Genomic DNA, 22,844 nt, shown 5'->3' on the forward strand with positions numbered 1-22,844 from the left:
CCAGTTTGTGTGGTTCTTCTTCAATATAATCCAATTTGATTCCAGTATATAGGGTTATCTGGATATCACTAGGCTGTCTTATCACCCCCTTTGTGGAGCCAATCTGTTTTGCATAAGATTTTGTAAAAATATTTCTTAATCTATTTTGTCTAAGACTAAATTTTAGCATCTATACACAGTTTATCAATCTGTATGTCTTTACTCCTTCCACATCTTATGTAGCCATAAAAAGGTTTCCTATTATGCTCAATATCTTTATATAAATTTTCTTCAGTTCCTGAAATGAATGTAGTTGATAGTGGTATGCTGCAGAAACCATTTACAATGGAAGAATTGAATGGACGACAAATATAGATTGTAATAGACCAGTATCATGGGAAGATGGTTTAAGTTGTGCCTTTTCAAAGATTTGGACAATCCTGAGAAGACCTGATTTTCTAGCTGTTTTGAATGGATGGAAAGACGTGATTGTAGTGTGATGAAATATGTAGGGCTTTAATTAAACTGCTTTGGAAGAAAAAGGGAGATAAATGTAGGTTGGAATATTGGAGACTGTTAGTCCAAAGTTCTGTGGACGATAAGATTTTGATGGGAATAATACAGGATAGACATGGGAAACTGTTGTAGAAGCTTTTAGGTTCTGGTGTATATGGCATACAGGCCATAGCATAAAATAAATAATTTTCTTGATAAAAGAAAGATAAAGTAGCAGAAAGTATTCTAAGAATTAAGTCAACATGGGAATGGAGAAAGGAAATTTTGCCATTGGGAATGACTACATGTAGGTGGTACATAAAATAAGAAAGAGGGAACTGGATTTTACTAGAGAAAATTGACAAAGGAGCCAAGGTATGAAGAGCAATTAACTAGAGAGGGAAAGGTAATAGATTAGTATGAGGCCAAGCAGAAGTTTGGACTGCAGGTTAGAGTCTGCCTGGTTACCAGAGATTAATATCAGAGTACAGGCAAAGAGAAAGAGATAGGGGATTGTGAAATGATAGACCAGCTCTGGTAGAGTTTTTTATTCATGTCTAGAACAGACACTGTTGTTAATTAGTAGGGTGTATAAATATATCATGGCAACTATAAGAACCAATCAGAGGAAGGAAGAAAAGATTGGGAACAGATACTGGAAAGGCAATTTACAAACATTCATCTGTATGGTTCCAAATATGCAATAAAGTCCAGAAGGTTTAGGATATATGCTCAGAAGAATTTGCTTAGGTATTTTTATACCCCAGTTTAGAGGTTTTCCTCAGGTAAATATCAACTACTGGAGGTGTGATGGGAAAGAGAGATGTGAGTGGGAACATGTTTTTTGGGAGTGTAATGAGTTGGTAAATTTTAAAAATTCCCTGAAATCCATCAGAAATGGGGGATTGAATGGACATAACTAAAGAGATGATGCTTTTGAGCTGAGACACATAATCTGAATTGTCTAGACATAGTAAGGCCTTACTAGGTGTAATTCTGTGGGCTGCCAAAAAGTGATTATTAGAAAATATAAATCAAAATCTAAGCCAACTGTAATTGAAGTACTAAATGTTGTAAAGGAGACAGAATCAGAGGTAGAATCTTCAGAAAAAGGAAAGTGCAAATTACATAGAAATAAAAGGAGTTTGTGAAAACAATGCATGCAGAAAAATGTTCAGGAGGAGGTGTGAAGCCTAATGGAAGGCATAAATTGAGAAATTTATATAATTGCAGTGGATTCTAATTGTTAAAAAGAAAGAAAACATATGTAATGTGTTATGCATGGAAATGAAAATTGTTAATATTTTTTCTATTAATATGTGTGTGTTTATTTTATGTCTTAAGTGATAAGTTAATGAAGGTGTCTATAAAAAGACTATAGATAGTGACATTGAAGGGAGGTTGGACATTTATGATGTGATAAAAGCCTTTGACGATGTAAGACAGAAAATATATGGGACCTGTTTGATATTATGGGCTCTCAGACAAACTGAGACAATTATTTAGTGGATATAGGGGCCATGCAGAGTGCAAACTGCTGTGGATGGTTGGATAGAGAAGTAGATTAAAGTAGACATATGTGTTAAACAGGGCTGCCTTTAAACCCATTACTAAAATGCCTGGTTATGAATGGTCTTTTAGCTGTTATACATCAAGCAAGGATATTTTATTTCAGGCGTGTATCTCCCTGTTCTCCTGAGTTATGTGGATGATTTGGTTATTTTAGTTTCTAGTAGATTCTGGGCTCTTAAGGTGATGGGATGTGGCAACTGCAGGAGATATTCCTTTCAGTATGAGGGTTGTATGAATGTTAGTTATAACATTTTGAGAGGGTATTAGTATAAGTGAACAATGGAAATTCTCCAAAAATATTGCAGATTTATGGAAATTTCATATATTGACATTGTAAAACAAGGAGTATTTCTTCATTCAGGTTTTTGGGAGGGGCAATTAAATTATTTAGGAAGCATTTATACACTATGTAATAAGTTGGAAAAAAGACTGTTAGAATGATATTTTTGTCTATAATATGGGGATCATGGTTATATTTTTTGTTATATGGATATCCTGGTTAAACTCCAGAGAAAGATGAATAGTATATAACACAGCTGAGAAGGGGGTTTAGGTAAAAAATCCTATGGTTTATTTGATTTTTTTTTACTCTAAACTAAAATATGATACAGTGAGTTCATTGGCTAAAATGCTTTTTCAGAACTATGAAGGACTTTTTTGTTAATGTCAGGTTGAAAGGAAAACATGTAAGTGAAAAGGGGAGCAGTCAGTGGTCTTTCAGGAAATAAATGAGTGCAAAATGTCATATCTTCTTTACCAAAACTAGATGGTGTTGACATGTAGAACTATAGGATTTTTTTCTGGCTAGATCCCTGGTAGGATCTGCCTGAAAGTATTAACAATGTATGTGGACTCTATGCTCCAGACCAGAAGTGTATCCCTCACTGGTAAGATCAGACCATAAACTAATCACACTGGATATTCACATCCCGACTCCACCCCCTGCCCTGAAAACCACAGTGAAAACTTCTCTAAAGCAAATTTCACACTCCTCAAAACCAAGGTGGAATCCTTCAAAGCCCCCGGGCCTGTAGAAAATATGGCCCAGACCGCAGAATCCTTTATAAACGCATTCTATGAACACCTTCAGGAATGCATGGATCATGCAATCCCAATTAAAAGCAAGACCCAATCCTCCAAAGGCAGACATCCTGTCTGGTGGACCCCAGCCATAAACAAACTATACAATAGAAGGAGGAAGCTACTACACGATAGAGCAAAATCCCAAAAAGGGAAGGCATCTCTGATCAGTATTAGCAAAAAACTACGGGCACTCATAAAATCGTCTAAGGCCAGCTTCGAGAGAAATATTGCACAGGACACTAAGGATAATCACAAGGCTTTCTTTAGTTATGTTAGGAACCTGGGTGGGAATTCCCAGATATGCTCAAAATTAGTCCAAAATGACAAAAAATACACTGAACCCACAGACATTGCCAACATCCTAGCTGACAGGTTCAGCGCAAACTCCCCCCCCCATCAAAAGGGCAAATATCTATCCCAGCAGAGCTGCCCTCTCCAAAGCAAAATACACAGCATCAATGGGACCAGACAGTGTCCCGGGCTGCGTCCTACATGAACTCCAAGAAGAGCTAAACCCAAACATAAAACTACTCTTCAATCTCAGCCTTACTATAGGATATGTACCCAAAGAGTGGTGTACAGCAACAGTGGTCCCTCTCCACAAAGGTGGTGCCTCAACGGATCCTGGAAACTATTGCCCCATAAGCCTGACTAGCTTGGTCTGCAAAGCTATGGAAAGGATCATCATGGACCTCATAAATAAAGATATTGGGGACCTACAGACACTGGATCCTACCCAGTTCGGCTTTGTTAAGGGCATATCCTGCCTCTTAAACCTGGTTGATTTCTTTGAAACAGTCACCAAGGCCATTGACGAGGGGAAGGTGGTCCACACAGCCTACCTGGACCTCGTAAAAGCCTTCGATACAATACCCCACTCGGGCATTATAGATAAGCTCACCAGCTTAAATATAAACCCCTATATCACTAGATGGGTTGCAAACTGGCTCAAGGACAGAACCCACATGGTTAGAATTGCTGGAGCCATGTCAGACTCCAAACCAGTTACAAGTGGCGTCCCACAAGGCTCAGTCCTGGGATCTCTCTTGTTCAGTATATATTTCTCGGAGGTACAGGCCAACACGGAAGGACTGTGGCTGACCAAGTTCGCAGATGACTGCAAACTGGGTGCCATAATCGACTCTCCAGCCGACACAAGCATCCTCCAAAAGGGCCTCATAGAAACAGACAACTGGTGCCAGAGCCATGGCCTCAAGCTAAACGCCAAAAGTGTATAGTCATCCCTTTGGCAAAAACAAAGTGCCCACAAATTACCACATAGGTGGTAATCCATTAAGTACAGAAGAAGTAATTAGGGACCTGGGGACCCAAGTTGATAGCAATCTCTCATTTGACAACCACGTGGCCAAAGTGGTTAGAAAAACATTTTATATAGCCCACCTATTCATGAAGGGATTCACATCTAGATCAGGGGAGGTCATCGTGCCTCTTTACTCATTCCTCATCAGGCCCATAATTGAGTACAATGCCCCTTTTAGGATGTACCTTACCAGACACCTGCAGCAACTGGAAAGACCCCAAAATTACCTCACCAAGAGGATCAAAGGACTCAAACAGATGCCATATGCTGCCCGGTTAAAGAAACTCCAGCTCTACTCAGTGGCATACCGCTTGCTCAGAGGCGATCTGTGCCTGACGTATAAAGCCATGTCCAACCCGGAATTAATGGACATGCTGCACCTCAGAAAATCCAAATCCCATCGAGCTACGCGCTCGAGAGACTTGAACCTCAGCACTGAAATAAAGAGGACATGCTGGAGGGACAGATTCATAACCCAGAGGCTCCCTTCACTCTGGAATAAAATCCCAGTCCAGGTTAGGCAGAGTCCCTCATTGATTCTCTTCAAGAGGAATCTTGATGAGTGGATGTGAGATCATAGGTTTACCCCGGGTATCACTTCTGTGTCACTGTTAGACAGAGGCACAGTATACTAACCTCAAAAAAGGGCATAGCAAAATTAATTTAAAATGGGTGGCGAAAACCAAACACACTCTGGCTAGGATTATAAATGCCCTATGGCAGATAGCCTAGTATGAACCTATGAACCTATGAACCTATGAGACTGAGATTTAGACAAATAGTTGAATGTGCTTTTTTGTGGAGGCTGTTACTGGATAAATTACCTATTGAAGGAGAAATGAAATACACATGTTATAATGAAAGAAAGTGTTCAAATCATGAATTTGAAGAACCAATACTACATACTCTACTGATGAAATGTCCAAGACTTCAGGCATTTTTTAAAAAATTACTTATTTTTTGAAACTAAGCAGTTTTATTACTTGAACTATAACAAGATAATTTTTGCAAATTTAACCCTGTATAGATAATATAAGTAGGAAGGTATTTTTCTTGCTTAATTTTTTTTTTACTAGAAAGAAAGTTTTGGAGAAGTACTAAATAATATGAAATGGGACTAAAATACATTGTTAAAGAAAATTAAATTTTGGTTATGGGTCAAAGGCTGAAGTGAACAAACTTAATGGTTTTACTTTTATTTATTACTTTTATTGATTTATATGTGCTTTTTTTATAATTCTTGTAATTGTGCTATTTTCTTTCAATTTTAGGAGTCCCTTACTCTTTTCAGTAAGTGCCATGGAATCTTTTACTTTCCATAAGCTGCCACTGACTGGTGGCATACTGACTGGTGGCATACAGGAATAAGGTCCTGAATATTTTATTTATATATATATATATATATATATATATATATATATATATATATATATATATATATATTATAGATGTACATGATATACATACAACACACACACACACACACGCACCCACACACGTGTGTGTGTGTGTATGTGTGTGTGTGTGTGTGTGTGTGTGTGTGTGCGTGTATCTCTCTCTCTATATATATATATATATATATATATATATATATATATATATATATATATATATATATATATATATATATATATATATATGTGTGTGTGTGTGTGTGTGTGTGTGTGTGTAGATATATATATATATATATATATATATATATATATATATATATATATATATATATATATAGTATATATATATATATATATATATATATAGATATATATATATATATATAAAATAAGCAAATTTAGTATTCTTACCCCAGTCTCCTTGGCTCATAGCTATATAATGACTCTCTCTCTCTTCTAGCTTTAACTATCTACCTAATGTTTCACACTCCTTCCCTCAATTTTATTTATTCCTGGCATCTATAATATAACCCTCCTTACCCATGTCTTGCAAGTCATATTTAATGTCTGCTTGTCACATATATTGTACTTGAACTGTTTGCATACTAAATGTTTTATAGTCACCATAGAAGAAATACCTGTTTTATATTTATGCAGTGTCTCTAAAGAACAATTACCTGTGTATTTAGAGGTCTTAAGCATGATCTGTATAATGTAGCTTTGTGAAAAATTGTTTTGTCATGAGTATTTTATATGTTTCTGTTTGAGCTTTTCTCCCTGGGCCTCCACTGAAAATGGGATTTGCTCAGTTTGTCTTTCCCATTGGACTTTCCCAGCCAAAAGGCGCAAATAAATAAATAGCTTAATCAAACAGAAAGCTATTTCTCAGCTCTCCTTTCCCTTCTTTACTCAGTGCTCTGAACCTCTCCTCATTTGCCTTTCTTATATTTTAATATCGTTATATAATGTCCAGTATGATTCTGAATCAGCATGAAATCCCAATCAATCCGTGGCTCCAGAACTGAACACATTGTTTCAAATGAGTCCTTGCCAATATACTGTATAACTGAGGAAGTATATTTACATCTCTACAGTCCATATTCCAGGCAAAATAATGCAGCATGCTGCTGGACTGTACCACTGATACCTAATACTACAAAGCATAAATGAGCATTGGGGGGATTATAACACCTATATTTGTATTCTTACTCTTTGTCAGCTGGAATTTCATCTTTTTTTTCTCAAATGATTTTTATTTTAAAGAAATAACACAATAATTTAATACATTCATAACATTCAATAACTATTTACAGTATTTACATTCAGTCTGACAAAAAGGATTCAGATAAAACATTTGTAGTTAAATAATAAGTTAATATATAAACTATGATAGTTAGGAAGAGTTTGGTTCTATCTGTAGGGTATCAATCAAATTCAAAACTTTCCTCCATGGACTATTAACTAATGGCTTAGGAAAAGTTCTTAACTCTTTAGCTCTTTTCTCCATTAGCATACATTTCCTCAGTGAAGATAGGATTCCTCCATTGTGGGTGCTACATTAGAGTTCCATCTTCTAGTTATACATTTTCTGGCTATTGCTAACATTGTCCACAACAAATACAGGTAATCTTTCTTCATAATATTACTATTAACAACGTTCAATAAAATTAGAGACTTTGTCAAAACAAATATATCAGTATAGCTAGCTTGAAGAAATTTGTTAATCTCATTCCAATATGGTTTAATATTAGTACAGTCATAAAAAATATGAGACCAGTCAGCATTAGTGAACAGATGACATCTCCAATATAACTTGCTGTTTGAAGGGTTAATTTTTGAGTGTTTCTCAGGTGACTGTGTAGAAATTTCCAATGAAAAATCTTCCGGAATTGTGAGTAAGAAGTTAGTTTAACTGAAAATAAAATGGTTGTTCTATCTTCCATTGATAATGAAACTTGAAACCCTTTAGTTAGGTATTGCCAATAAGAATCTTTAAGAGTTATCTTATAGACAATTAAAGTGCTATATAGATATGACAATTCATTCTTAACATTGATATTATTATATAGAATTCCAAAAATCCAATTTATAATTTTTGGTACGGTTTTGAAGGATGAGTTATGTATTATTCTACACAGATCCTTAGTGTATGCTGTGATACTCTGAAGAACCGACCAGTCATTCCAGGATAGGCCATATGTTGACAATATACTTTGTGTGTTCAAAGCTTGTTGGTTTTCAGTACATTGCAACCAACAAACTAGGTTATGATTTTCCCATAAACCAAAAATCTCTGTGTGTGTTTTATCAGGGAAATCCCTTGTAATAGTAAATGGTATTAAAAATCTATGCCACAGTTTTATATCTAAATTTTTGTTAATGAATTTTCTAAACACATCAAAATATTGTTTATTAGTGTTAGTTTAGTTAATTTTGTTGTACTATACTATAAATTTAAACTTAAATAGTCCCATATCTTGTTATCTTTGTCAGTTACCAAAGCATTCTTATGTAAACAATTTTCATTCATTAGTATAATGGAGAGTAACTGTTTCCAATTGGAAGAGTATCTAGGATTTATCCAATTCATCGCTATTTTAATTATAGATGCCTTTATATAAGTTTCAATCTCTGGGAATTTTAACCCTCCTTGTTCCCATTTTCTGATATGATGAGAATATGCCACTCTATTTCTTTTGGGGTACCACAGGAATTTATTTCATCAGAGTTGAAGTGATTTCTTTAAGGATTTTCTTTCCTGGTGGAAGTATAAGGGCTTGTGCTATATATAATATTTTAGGTAACAAAACCATTCTTATCAGTTGAAACCTATCATCAAATGTGATAAACAAATTATTCCATTTGCTTATTAATGTCTTGATTAAGTCTATGGCTTTAGCATAGTTAAGCTGTAAGATTTCCTCTATATTCTTGCCTAGGACTATTCCTATATAGTCTATAGTTGAAACTTGGTTTCCAATAATATGATTAACTGGAACCTGTATGTTCCTTTTTTATTTAATAATACATATTTTGATTTAGATTTGTTGAAGGAGAGTCCTGAGATTTTTTGGAAATTTGTTGTTACTATATCCACTTCACCTAACACGTCCTTAGAGTTGGGTAAGGTAAGTAAGACATCATCAGCAAACATCATTATTTTAGAAATATATTGGTCATATATATTTATACCTCTTATCTTTGGGTTATTACATATTAAAATGGCAAGTATTTCTATGGTCAGAGCAAATAGGATAGGGGACATGGGGCATCCTTGTCTAGTACCTCTAGTGGTTTGGATTGCTTTGGAAGTAAAGGGACCTAATTTGACATATGCTAGATTATTTTCATAGATTTTCTTTATCATTGTTATAAAAAAGGGGGGAAATCAAATAACTGTAATACTTTAAATAAATAACCCAAATTTAAGGAGTCAAAGGCCTTTTGAATATTTAGACTTATTATCAGTGCTTAATGGTTTCCTATATTGAGGTAATCTATCAGAGTTAATACTCTTTTAATTTTATCATGTGCATGCCTATTATGTATGAAACAAGTTTGGTCTTCATTAATTATTTTAGATATGGGTATTTTCAATTTATTGACCATAATTGACATAAATAGTTTATAATCATTATTCAACAAAAAAATTAGTCTGTATGAGTTGCAATGATTAGGGTCCTTATTCTCTTTTAATATAGGGGAAATTAGAGAATATCTCCAAGAAGGAGGAATATTTGCTAATGTTTGAACTTCAAGTAAGGTTTTATGTAGGAGAGAGATTATAGAGGAAAGAAACAATCTATAAATTTCAATAATTAAGCCATCTATTCCAAGTGCTTTATTAGACTTACTTCCTTTAATCCCATCTATAATTTCCTTTTGAGAAATAGGTTTTTGTAGATCTAACTTAAGTTCCTCAGGAATTCTTGTCATGTTGGGAACTATATTCTCTAACTTCTCACATTCATTTGTACTTATTTTATCTTTGTGATGCTCTGTATAATGATAATTAAAAGACTCCATAATGTCCCCTATGCCCGAGACTTTTTTTCTTTTTCCTTCATGAAAGATACTATCAATGTTATTAATTTTTGATTGTATCTTAACTTTCATAGATAGGTTATGAAGATGCTTAGGAGAGGTAGCATAAGAATTTAATTTCAGTTTTTCCATAGCTAAATTAGTTTTATGGGATAATATTACATTGTATTTCTTATTTGCTTCTTCTGTTTTCCTCTTATTATCTGTAGCAGTTAGGTTTTTATTAGATTTAAGAGATACTATTTGATTTTGGAGTTGCTGTAACCCTGAGTCCCATTCTTTAATTGTATTTTTGTACCAGCTAATGGTTTTACCATAAAGATAGGCCTTAAGAGAATCCCAAACTATAATTGTGTTTGCTTCAGGTTTATAATTAATCTCTAAGAAAAGCTGAAGTTCAGAAATTATCCAAGATTTAAAGTCTTTAATTTTGTGATATATGAAGGAATCCTTGAAGTAATAACTAATTGATTGAATTCCAAGTGTATTGTTAATAACAGGGAATTACGATCTGAAAAGGGACAAGGTTGTATTGAAAAATTCAAGATTTTAGAATAAAGATCTTCTGAGATATAAATTTTATCTATTCTAGTTTGGGTACCATGTCTATACTCCTGGTGTGAGACTAGTAAATAATTTGGTCCCAAAGCATTAAAGGTATCTTTTAATTTAAACATTTCTGTTCATTTTTTTAACTGTTTGGCTGAGGACAATAGTCTAGGAGATTTCCTATTGGTAGTTTCTGTAATATCTGTGATACAATTGAGATCACCTCCTAGTATAATATTACCTTTAGAAGTAGTTGTAATAAAATCTAAGTGTTTCTTAGCCAGTCCAACCCCCATACCCAGGAATCAGTATAAATTAACCAGGATCCAAATTCTATTATTAAATTTAAGTATAACTAGACCATGAGTCCATCATTATCTACATGTTTGTAAATGATTTGGAGATTTAAGAAAGTATTTTTCCATAGAATTGTTACTCCTCTGGTCTTATTTTTATAACAAGATTGAGCAAGTATTGTGTATTTCTTAGGGTCCCACATAAATGTGTCATTTATTTTAAAGTGCTTCACTACTTGAGCCTTGTTTAGTTTAAGATACTTTAGTAGGTTGGCTCTCTTATATGGGTTGTTTAAGCCATTCGTATTTAAGGATATCAAAGTTAAATCCATATCAGAATTCTTTAAAGATAACAAATAATAAAGGAGCTTGTATTAATAGAATCCTGTATACATAATACTCTTCCTGAATAGACAATAGAATATAAATTGTTGTATTTCTATTTATCTCAATCTAAATAACTTTCCCCATAAAAGATAAAAGTAAAACAATTGTGTCAGGCATTTCAAAACTAGAAAAACAGTTAAATAACAAAAAAAAATTGCATATTTCACTCTGATATAAGTTTTAATACACCCTATACATGGAATGAGATAAATTCATAGTCAAGCAAACAAACCTAAATCTGCTAGACTACCTATCCCAATCATCAACCTTTGTTGGTTCGAGCCCATGAAAACAAAGTAAAAAATGGAGAATATATTATAAATTAAGAGAAAAATAGTAGTGATAAACAACTAGTCAGATATTAATTCCAGTTAGGTTTCAGAGGTGATTTACATACACTATTATTAGAAACATTAAACATTTATACAGTAATTACTCACTAAGGAAGCAAGAGACATATTAGGATATATATAATCTGAATTTAGTGCTTAATAGACTAAGGAAACATTAGCTTTATTAACAATCTAAAAGATTACCCAAAAATACCTAAGCATGCCATCTGTATTAGTTCTAATAAAAACTTCAAAATGGCAGAACAAATCAAAGAATCATTTAGCATTTGTATTTACTTGCCCTCTAAATAAATCTTATAATGACAAACTCCCACTAAATAAAAACTTCATGAGAAGTGGGTGTTAGCACATAGTGAGTGTGTGTCATTCCCAAAAGATGTTAGAGATTTTTAGAAAAAATTCCATAAGACATATTTGTCCTTAATTAACTCCTAAACTTTTGGAATAGCAAGATGTTTAAATAACTGACTAAAATCAATAATAATTAACTGGCATTTGTTAAAATGACAAAAAATAGTAAAAAAAACATTATTTATATAAAACTTACTATGGATAACAGGTCTTAAAAGTAAATGACTCAAAGACAAAATTAAGATAGAGATAGCTGTAAATACCTACCATAGTAATAGGGTAAAACTGAAACTCATAACTTGTTTGTTGTGTTATCACAAGTCATAGATATTACTGAGCTCTTTCCATGTCATAAAGTGCTAATATACTAAAAGATATGACTGTATAATAACTGAAAACATGACATCTGAAATATAAAAAAATATCTAGGATACAATAAGGAAATCAACATATTAAATGCAAAGTAGTTATAGTTCAATCAAAATTATTCATACATATATTTGCTAGGATTTAGTATGGTGTTTGAGTATCCTTTCAGTTATTACCATTAGTCATAAGCATTTCCTGTAAATGTATAAGCCTATGCTAAACACTTGCTAACTGCATAGGAAAGTTATTTATAAAGCTCTATTTATAAAAAGCTCCAGTACATTCACTAGAAATAGTGGCTATAATTAATTGTTTACAAGAAAAAATAACATTTCTCTATATATTTGATCACAAAATATAGTCACTATTATAAAAGGGATCCATGAATATGTTTGCAGACAGTGTAGCTCATAATTCTTGTAAAATAGGCCTACTATGCTATATTAACCAATCAGAGACGTGACATTCACAATTAGGCTTGTATATACACATTAGATGTAATGTAATCTGTTCTGCATGCATAGAATGCTTGATGTCAACTTCACTTTAACTGTGTCACAAAGTCTGTTTATTTACAGTAACAAATGCAAAGTTTAACTGTCAGATACTTCCAAACAGTAAAATAACATTCAATGCCAATGAGAGAGAAAACAGCACTTTAACATTAAACTCTACAGGAAACATAACTTGTAACCATTTAAAAACCTTGTGCCATAAAACATACAAGGATATAACTGTCAGAGACCCAATTTATGTCAAAAGCTGGCAAACAGCTTTTTGTTCACACAGGTACCAATATATATTCTGAAGCAATCAGAAGTTATAAATATTAAAAAAAAGGTACTTGCGTATTACCACAACCACATTTTAAGCTGGCATAATTGTGAGTGTTGTCGAGAAACAACTACATGTCCTACTGAAAAGGGTTGTTTTAATTCCTAACCACTGTTGTATCACATTGGGTAGACAGCAGGAACAGGAAGAATGGCAAAATTACTCTTCCCTTTTACTGTACATTACAAATAAGCAAGTGGTAAAACTACAGTGTTTTTCAGCCAAACATTCTCTTGGAAAATCCAAAAAGTCACGGCCACTGTAAAAAATATATTAACAGACTGTGTGAAGCTCATTATGACAGCATATGACAATAGGAAAAAAAAAGTTTATTTGATTGTCATGTCATGCCAAGACAGAAACCACTTTGGGAAATATAAGATTGTTTAGTGGACGCGCACACACACATACGAAAATGGTTAATCTCACCACTGATGTTGCCTGCCTAACAAAGAGTAAACAACAGCAAAAATATTAAAATGATAAGGAAAATAATAGTAATAACAATCGTACGCATTTACAAGTAAGAGAGGATGCAGTCCCGTTTGTAAACCAGCTTGGTGGAGGGGACGTGGGAAAGAATGTGATCGGCCAAGTCGGTAATCTGAAACTTAAGCAGCGTAAGCCATCAATGACAGAAAGGTTGAAAATACCACAGTTACAAGTGCAGATAATATTATAGCATGTGTGTGTTTGTGTGTTAATTACAATAATGAGTTTCAGCAGAAGGGCTCGTAAATCAGACATTTGTTATGTCAGGAAAGTGGTTGCGATAATATGTAAGTGCCAAAAAAACTAGTTAATATATACTAAATTATAGATATGCCCTGGTATCCCATGTATCCAAAACAGCTTTGATAAATAATCTAAGCAGTGACTTTGCCTGTGTAATAACTCAGAAGAACATTTAGCAGGGCAAAGGGCTATATATTATTTGAAATAAAGCATGTCATCTCAAGGTCATAAAAGCAAAGATAGCTTACTGTTCAATTATATCACTCAATAAACCAGTAATATTATACTAATATAGTAAAAGCATAAACAGTTATTTAATTTGTATATGAACAAAAAAATGTATAGAAATGAAAAAGCAAAAAGAGAAAGAAAAGCAATAAGAAAAATATTGTCATGACATACCTTACTTGAAGATTTAGCAAGTATAAAACAAATTAAAGTCCAGTTGCAGTAGATGCTTTGAGAGATTTAGTGGGAACAGCAATCACTGACCCAGTTTTTTATTTTTAATTTTTAACATCAGTCCAAGAAGATTTATCAGTAACTCTCTTCAGAGATGCAGATGCCCATTCCATATCTTCAGGTAAGGAAATAATGTTACTGTTTTTAATAAAGGCAGTGGCTTCCTCTAGGTTATTAAATGATCTAATTTCATTCTGATATAGCATTTTTTATTCTGGCAGGAAAGGCAAGCTAAGTTTTGATGTTATTCTGCTTTAACAGTTTTATTAATGGACAAGCTTTTTTCCTCTGTTCCAAAACCCTGGTAGAATAGGCATTATCAAACCTAATTGGGTTTTGATTAAATTTTAATGGACTTTTCCTCCAGGCAGATTTTAGGACCAACTCCTTTTCAAATAAGATAGAAACTTTATGACTATTGATCTGGGAGGAGTAGAGGAGGATGTTGACAGTGGCTTTCCTAAAGCTGTATGAGCCCTTTTAATACCAAAGGACAGATCCTCCTTTAAATCTAAAATCTCTGGAGTCCAGGTATTCAGGACAGAAATTATATCTTCTCCTTCAGCTCTCTCAGGGATGCCAAAAGTCCTTATATTTGACCTTCTCTCCCTGTTTTCCAGGTCATCCACTTTATTGAGAAGCCAAATGTTTTGCTTGATGAGAACATCTTTCTGGCTTTCTTCTTCCTTCAGTCTTCCATCAAGATCATTCAGGATGCTTCTAAGTGTGTTATTCTGGAATGATGCTGCTGTATAAGTTCCTTGAGAGAATCTGTTTATTTCTGACAATTTTCCTTGAGGTTTTATAAATTCTCCTTAAAATCATCCATTTTTAGTAAGAGCTCTTGTAGAGCAGATGTCACAAGCTGCATTTCTTTTTTTAAAGCCATGTCAGAATGAGAAGTCTTCGAAGTGCTCATCTCCACAATTGATATATTCTCCTTTATAATTTGACAGGAAAAACTTTCCTAAGTTCACCAAAGTTACTAATAATATAGTTTATACTTTCATCTATCAATTCTAAGTATTTTTGCTAAAATAAAATGTTATTTCCTGTTTTTTATATTAGTTTCATGGAGCTCTGAAAAACTGCTGCTATCGGCAGGCCACCTCCGCCAGAATTTCATCTTTTAATGTTTCATTTGCAAGAATTACCTACACATATAACCTCACATACACTGAGCCTTACTAGCTCATCCCACAAGATTGGTTAGGCCACACTAGAAGCTGTTTGCCCTATCCTTAACCACTACTCAATTTTCAGTGTTTTCAGTTAATAGAAGAATTATTTCCACACCCCCATATGACTAATATAAATAAATAAGACCAGTCCCAGCACTGAATTAAGTAACTACTCACTGGCACCCCATTCAACAATAATCTTCTGTTATCATCTACCTTCTGTAAATGGATCAGTCCCCAAGCCACCACCCTAGTAGTTTGCGTCTAACCCCATGCACATCAATCTCTTTTGCAGTATTTTATGAGGCACTATGTCCAATGCCTGCCTGAAGTCCAGGAATTATATGTCCATAGACTTTTCTTTTCCTTAGTGATGGGCCCCACAGACCTGCATCAGGTTAGACTAACAACGCTCTCTACTTTGTGAATCCACTCTGGCACCAGTGCACTGCATAATATGCATTTAGCAAATTCACCATGCTTCCCATTAAAATTCTCTCCATAATGTTTTCTGAAATGAGCACAAGGCTGATAAATTTGTGGTTACACAGTTCATGCCCAGAGTATTTTTGCAAGTGAATCACTGTCTCCAGTTTGTAGTCCCTGCCCGCACCCATGACCAGGGAAGCACTTCAATTCACAATGAGAAACCGTACAGTTTTTCTAAGGAATTTGCCCAACTTCTGTTCATACCTGGGCTAGGGGTAGTCTGTCTTCCCTAGTGTTTTACCTCATGAAGTCCCCTGAGTGGTTCCTTTATTACTCCCTAGTCTCTTCTTCAGCTATCTCTTGTCCCAAGTCCTGCTCACACGCTTCTTCTTATGTTAAAATGCTACTTCCTGTTTTCCAGTATATACCGGAAAAAGTAACTGATTTACTTCATCAGCATGATCGTATGCTTCTTTATTTTATTTTTCTCCATTCCTTCTTTTCTCCATTAATCCATCCTGAATATGAACACATACACAGATATATATTTACATATATATATATATATATATATATATATATATATATATATATATATATATCTGTGTATGTGTAGGAACACAATATAAATGGGCTGTGCAGTGGTGCACCGGTTAAAATTGCCACCTCACAGCAAGAAGTTCTCCGTTTTGATTCTCGGCTGGGGTGCCTTCTGTGTGGAGTCTTCATGTCCTCTCTGCATTCAAGTGGGTTTCTCCTGGGTACTCCAGTTTCTTCCCACATTCCAAAGATATGCTTCTGGAGTGTTTCTCCCCTGGCCTCCACTGAAAATAGGCTCTGTCCGAATTGGACTTTCTGGGTCAACAAATATTATATATATATATATATATATATATATATATATATATATATATATATAAATATATACACATACACACACACACACACACATAATATATATATATATATATATATATATATATATATATATATATATATATATATATATAAACTTGTACATGCAAGCAGTCACATAGACACTTGTATGCACACACACACACACACACACACACACACACACACACACACACACACACACACACACACACACACACACACACACACACACACACACACACACACACACACACTCACACACACACACACACACACACACACACACACACACACACACACACTAGCTTTCATACTAAATGAATTGGTTCAGCATACCAAACTATTAGGTGTCACAATTGATGATAATCTCAACTTTGACCTACACATACAAAACAGTATCAAAAAATACCAAAAACTAGGCATGCTGTACAGGAATAAAAACTTCCTCACAGCAGCTAACAAAATTACCTTGGCCAAAACCTGTCTCTTGTCCTCACTGTTATATGGGGCCCCAATTCTAAATAACTAACAGAGCTCCCTAAGAAAAAAAAAACTAGAAAGCTGATATAAAAAAATACCCAATTTGCCAAAAAGACCAACCTCTCTAATACATCACTGTAAAGCCCTACATTCCCTAAGATGGCTTGAAATCCCGCTCTACCTCCAGTATGTACAACTTACTACAGTACACAAAATCATCCACAACCCACTAGCTTGTCCTGCTCTTAGCCCATTAATCAACTTTTATATCCCAAATAAATATCTCATATCTGAAGACAAACATCTCCTCACAACTTATAAACCTAACAAAACCCTAGGCCTAAGCCTTTACTCCTGCTCTGTGGCAAAACTATGTAACTCCCTTCCTTTAACTATCAAAACTGCTACCAACCTGCACTCCTTCAAAGCCTTCATAAAATAATACTTCAACAAAGCTTTGATATGCTCCTGTATGAGCCTAGACCGAGGTACTCTTATAACTTTTTCTACCTCTACTCTCTCTATCCCAACTACTAACTTACCCTGCTTTTCTCTGCACATACTCCCCTGAGGTTAGATTCATAGATTAGTACTAAGCTAACTGCCCTTGGGAGCCATTGTAAGCCTAACCAATTATCCCTTGTGAGACTCAAACCCTGCACTGTGTGTTTGTAAGGCAAACACCTTAACCATTAGGCCACCCTCCCAACAAGACTCATACCTTTTCCACATCTATTCCTACTATCCCTGTATAATACCCTACCCTTCTCTATTCATACTATCCTATGCCTTCACCAGTATAATCTGTTACCAAATTTCATGACCTCTAGAATATTAATAATCACTATGATAATCATCTATTATGTAAATAATTCTGCGTCTTCCTATTATCAGGCTTTCCATATCATTTATGCTTGAAGAGTAAGACTTTAATATGTCTGTTGAGTTTTTATTCAGACAAAATAATTTGTAGATTTTCAAATTTTGTGCTTGAATGTTATGACTTTATTATGTCTGTTAAGTTCTCATTCTGACAAGCTAATGTGTTGTTTTCATTGTTATGCTTGAATGTTATGGCTTTATTATGTCTGTCTAGTTTTTCATTCTGTTAACTATATGTAACTGGAGATTTTCTCCCTGGCGCTCCACTGAAAATGGGTACCTCATGACCCAGTTGGACTTTCCCAGTAAACAAATGCCAAATAAATAAACCCTTGTATGTGCCCCAATTGGCTTGGTTTAGTTAATTGATGAAGGACCAACATACTCAAAAAGCTTGCGCTGGTTTTGTTGTAAAATCTATTTGTCCTATAAGATGTACCACAGTTGTGCTGTAGTATTTTTGGTAATGAAGCAGCACAACACTTCTCCATCACATATTTTAAACTGAGGGAGTCCAAGATATTGCAATAGAAGTGCAAATAATATTTTAATTAATATTTAAAGGCTGACATTCTACTTTACATCCTACCACTTTCATTATGAGAAAAATCTCACCTTTCAAAATGCAGAAGGGGCTAGGATATATTTGTTTATGCTTCTGACCTTCCCCTTTACATGTGCTACACATGCTCCCATAAGCATCCAAGGACTGGGCATACAGTGGGTGAAGTGAAGGAATTTCACTTGTATCTTTAAGTCATATAGCCTCCTCAGGCAGCATAGCCACCAATGAAAGTGAATACCTCTGTCACATCTTTAGTCTGCAATGGTGATTTGTTGAATGGATATGCACCTCTTTAAAAACACCCAGTTTCCACTCCCCAGGAAAAGGGAAGCAGTCAAAGCATCATGACCTCCCCCCTTTCCCTGGATCACTGCCTGATACTTGGGCCACCACTCAAAACTTGGTCATCATCAAAGCAGATGGACACCCTGACAACCCTGCACCACTGTGCCAGTCAGGTATCCAATGAATTAAAAAGCAGAAGCACTTTCGTTTTCTCTGTCACTGCAGGTACAGTATTATCATTCAGGGAAAATTAATGCAGTGTGATCAGTCCATAATCATAACTAAATTTGATATGTTTGCAAAGACTATAGAAAATCAACCGTATTTAATGCTTAGAGGAAGTAACTTATCTTCATTTTTTTCAGGCATTTTGGAGAAGATGACATTGTGATTGATCCAACAGAAATGCTGGATAAAAGATCTGATTTCCAGATTGAAATCAGTCAGTGTCTTGGAGTAAGATGGCTGCAATATATCAAAGACCGTGGAGTTCAGATTGGGTAAGCTAAGCCCTGTGCTTTGTCTTTCCTCTCACCTGAATGCGCTATACAAACAGCTCTGCTAAAATGTACTCATGGGTCTTGCGTTAAAGTAAGAAAGAAAGGAGAGGTGGTAGGAATGTTCTATGAATGGGTCAGTAACAAGTAACACAAGCAAGTTTAGGCAATATGGCCACTCAATCCTTAACCACTCTCAGTTTCATTTCAGCTTTTAGACAAGTTACAAAAATGCTGATGTTGATATTTTGAAACTGACTTATAACATCAGTATTGTGAAAAATGTATCTGTGTGTGTGTGTATATATATATATATATATATATATATACACACACACACACACACACACACACACACACACACACACACACACACACACACACGCACATATCCATACATTTAGACAGAGACAGAGAAAGAGGCTACTTAGTCCATGGCTGCATTTTCTTTTTCTTTTCTCAACATTCAGAGGAGGGTAGAACGAAAAAAGACAGTTTGATAAAAAAATAATAATTGATTGATGTCACATTTATAAAACAGGTAATTACAAATGCTACCCGACTCAAGGCTATAATACCATTTTTGTATATTTCCAGTTCATATCCATACCTCCTTATGGCATGCAGTCCCTTTTGGGGCCTGGCTACTTTAACCATGTGACATATCAGATAATAATAGTCAGTATTAGAGAATGCAAAGAGTTATTAACAAAATAACACTAAGATTGTTAATCTACAGTGTCCTACAGTAGAGAAGTAAATCTATTAATTTGTCACGTGTTATTTGTATTTGCATGCTTATGTTCATATTTCCAGAACTGAGAGCCCTACCAGTTATTGAAGGTCATGGTTTGAAATGCCATGGTGAGAGACAGGAAAACACATTGTCAGTGTATGTTTATATCACACTATACCTGAGATATTGCTAGTTTGACAGTAATTATGAAAATAAACAATATTTCCATATGTACTTAATACTTCAAAAACCAAGTGATTTAAACATTGTTGCATGACATCAGGTAATACTTTACATATTCTTGAAGAAAGCTGTCTTTGATATTTGAACTGTAAGTTGCACATCTTGACTTATATTCAGTGTTATTTATATTGCTAATTATACACTTAAGCACATTTTCACATTTTTGTAAACATGTTAATAGCATTCATAGAGGAATTTCTTGTCATGTGAAAGGTTATGTCTGGTTAATAATAATGTTCTAAAAATATATGTCTAAGTAATATAGTTTCCAAGATATGACAATTTGTGAAAGTTTAACAAAAATATAATTTGGGGTTTGTGTGCATTATAATATATTATAGCATTTATGGAAAGACTATGAATGCACAAATTATTATCACTGTAAAGATTACTCCTTACTCATAACATTGCTGTTTGTGCAGTTTTAATAGCTTATATTGTTCACAAAATATTTACATTTCTTTATCTTGTGCTTTTTAAGTTTATTTTTCAGAAAATGTTTGGGAATGCAAGATGCATGTAGGCTGCTAGAGGTGACATTTCACTCCACATTTAATGAGCTACATATACAATAAAACATGTAAGAGAGTCTGTTGTTAGATGCAAACTATCTTCTAATGTAGAATTAAGGAACACGTTTTCGTGATAGCTTAAAATACTACAGGTCACAAAATGTTTCGCTAATCCTCCTGTACAAGATATTTCATATAGCTTAACAAATTGATAATGATAAAAGGATATGATAAGAAAAGTATTTCTGATCTGAAGCATAGATTTTATTATCACCATCCTTCCACATCATCAAGCATTTGTCAGTACCGATTCTTCATGATCAGTTATGGAAAGTCTTCCCCATTCTGACAAAAAATTTACACACACACACACACACACACACACACACACACACACACACACACACACACACACACACACACACACACACACACACAATGCATTTTCTTTTTGGTTTTCTTATCATTTTGACAAAAATTTTCTGTGGGGATTAAGTGAGGATTTGTTACATTTATCATTTCTTTGTGTAAATGCTTTGTTTTTGTGTTAGGTCTTACTTTAATATTTAACAGTATGGACTTCAAAGCAGCATTAAGCTTGTTCACTACTTTGGCCTAATTTTATTTCATTTTCAGATATTCACTAATTTTATTCACTTCACATTCCACATCTGTAACATCAGAATTTGTTGTGAACAATTGTTTCAGATATATACATATATACACTACTCCCAAGATGTCTTCCAAATTATACATTAAAACACCTTAGCCAGTCTTCAAGCAATGTATAAAAGGTTCCTTCTTAACAAACATTCCCAGTAAAAGGCATAGCTTCTTCCTTCTTATCCTGCAAACATAGATATGTCTATGGATCCTACCTGCCATTTTGATACATTTATAACACTCATGTCACTTTTCTTCTGCAAGCAACTAATGCCATTTTCATTGACAACTCATCAAATTCCTCCATCTTTTGACCGCATTCCTCTTTTAAAATATACCTTCTAGCTTTATAAGCATATGGATAATGCTTTCTATATTTGCTTTTAAAGTCTACCCCAACCCATCCATGAATTATAGGAATATCACAAACTGTCATGCTCCCTCCATGACAAGCAGAAAGGCCTCCTCTTTCCATCCTCAGCCACAACTGAATTGTAAGAATCCCCAATATCATCGTCATGCTCAACATCTAATGTGTCATAATCTCTGTGAACAGGAATCAGCTCTGCTGTAACTACAACTAAAGTATTTCCTTGAGGGATCCTGTTCCCCTGCACTGTAGTACCTTTCATTCATTCAGATTCATACCAAGCAGCAGCAGTAGTATTACTCTCAGTAATTCCCCAGTAGTAGTACTCTCAGTAATTCCCCAGTAGTAGTACTCTCAGTAATTCCCCAGTAGTAGTACTCTCAGTAATTCCCCAGTAGTACTCTCCGTAATTCCCAAGACAGTGTCACCTTCCTTGTCATCCATACCCTCAGCTACAACTTACATGACAGGCAAACCTCTCCCTCACAAACTGACTCACAGTCTGACCAGACATACCCATTTTGTTATTATTTAAAACAATGAAGAGAACTAAAAACATTCCTTATCAGTGAGAACATCTTCCCCAGCTAGTATATTTATGTCGCTAAACATTATTTAAGTGATCTCACTATCTGCAAAAAAAAAAAGTTTTTGGTTGACGACAGTATTAAAGCACACCTCTGCAATCCTTAGTTATACAAGTCATATACCATATGGGTGACAAGTGTCATTTATTCTGTATTTTTAGCACAATGTCTCCCAACCACCAAGCCAAATGCCTCTTTCATCCAAACTCTTATTAGAAAGAGCTGCTTCAGCACAAAAGTCTTAAATATGCCATAATGTCCTCTATAGCTAATTCATCCATATAAAACTGCAG

The 22,844-nt window shown here is 34.5% G+C and overlaps 1 protein-coding gene across 1 annotated transcript in view; it reads left to right on the top strand.

Annotated features, from left to right (window-relative positions):
* Positions 1 to 22,844, top strand: part of LOC122792408 (kinesin-like protein KIF28P) — a 1,102,337-nt gene that overhangs the window by 897,978 nt on the left and 181,515 nt on the right. The window contains exon 18 of the mRNA XM_044060197.1: positions 19,309 to 19,443. Coding sequence (XP_043916132.1) covers positions 19,309 to 19,443 — 135 coding nt within the window. The remainder of the gene's footprint in view (positions 1 to 19,308; positions 19,444 to 22,844) is intronic.

The sequence above is a fragment of the Protopterus annectens genome, chromosome 1.part2 (assembly GCF_019279795.1).
Source record: "Protopterus annectens isolate FY-2018-M chromosome 1.part2, PAN1.0, whole genome shotgun sequence".
Classification (NCBI taxonomy): domain Eukaryota; kingdom Metazoa; phylum Chordata; order Ceratodontiformes; family Protopteridae; genus Protopterus; species Protopterus annectens.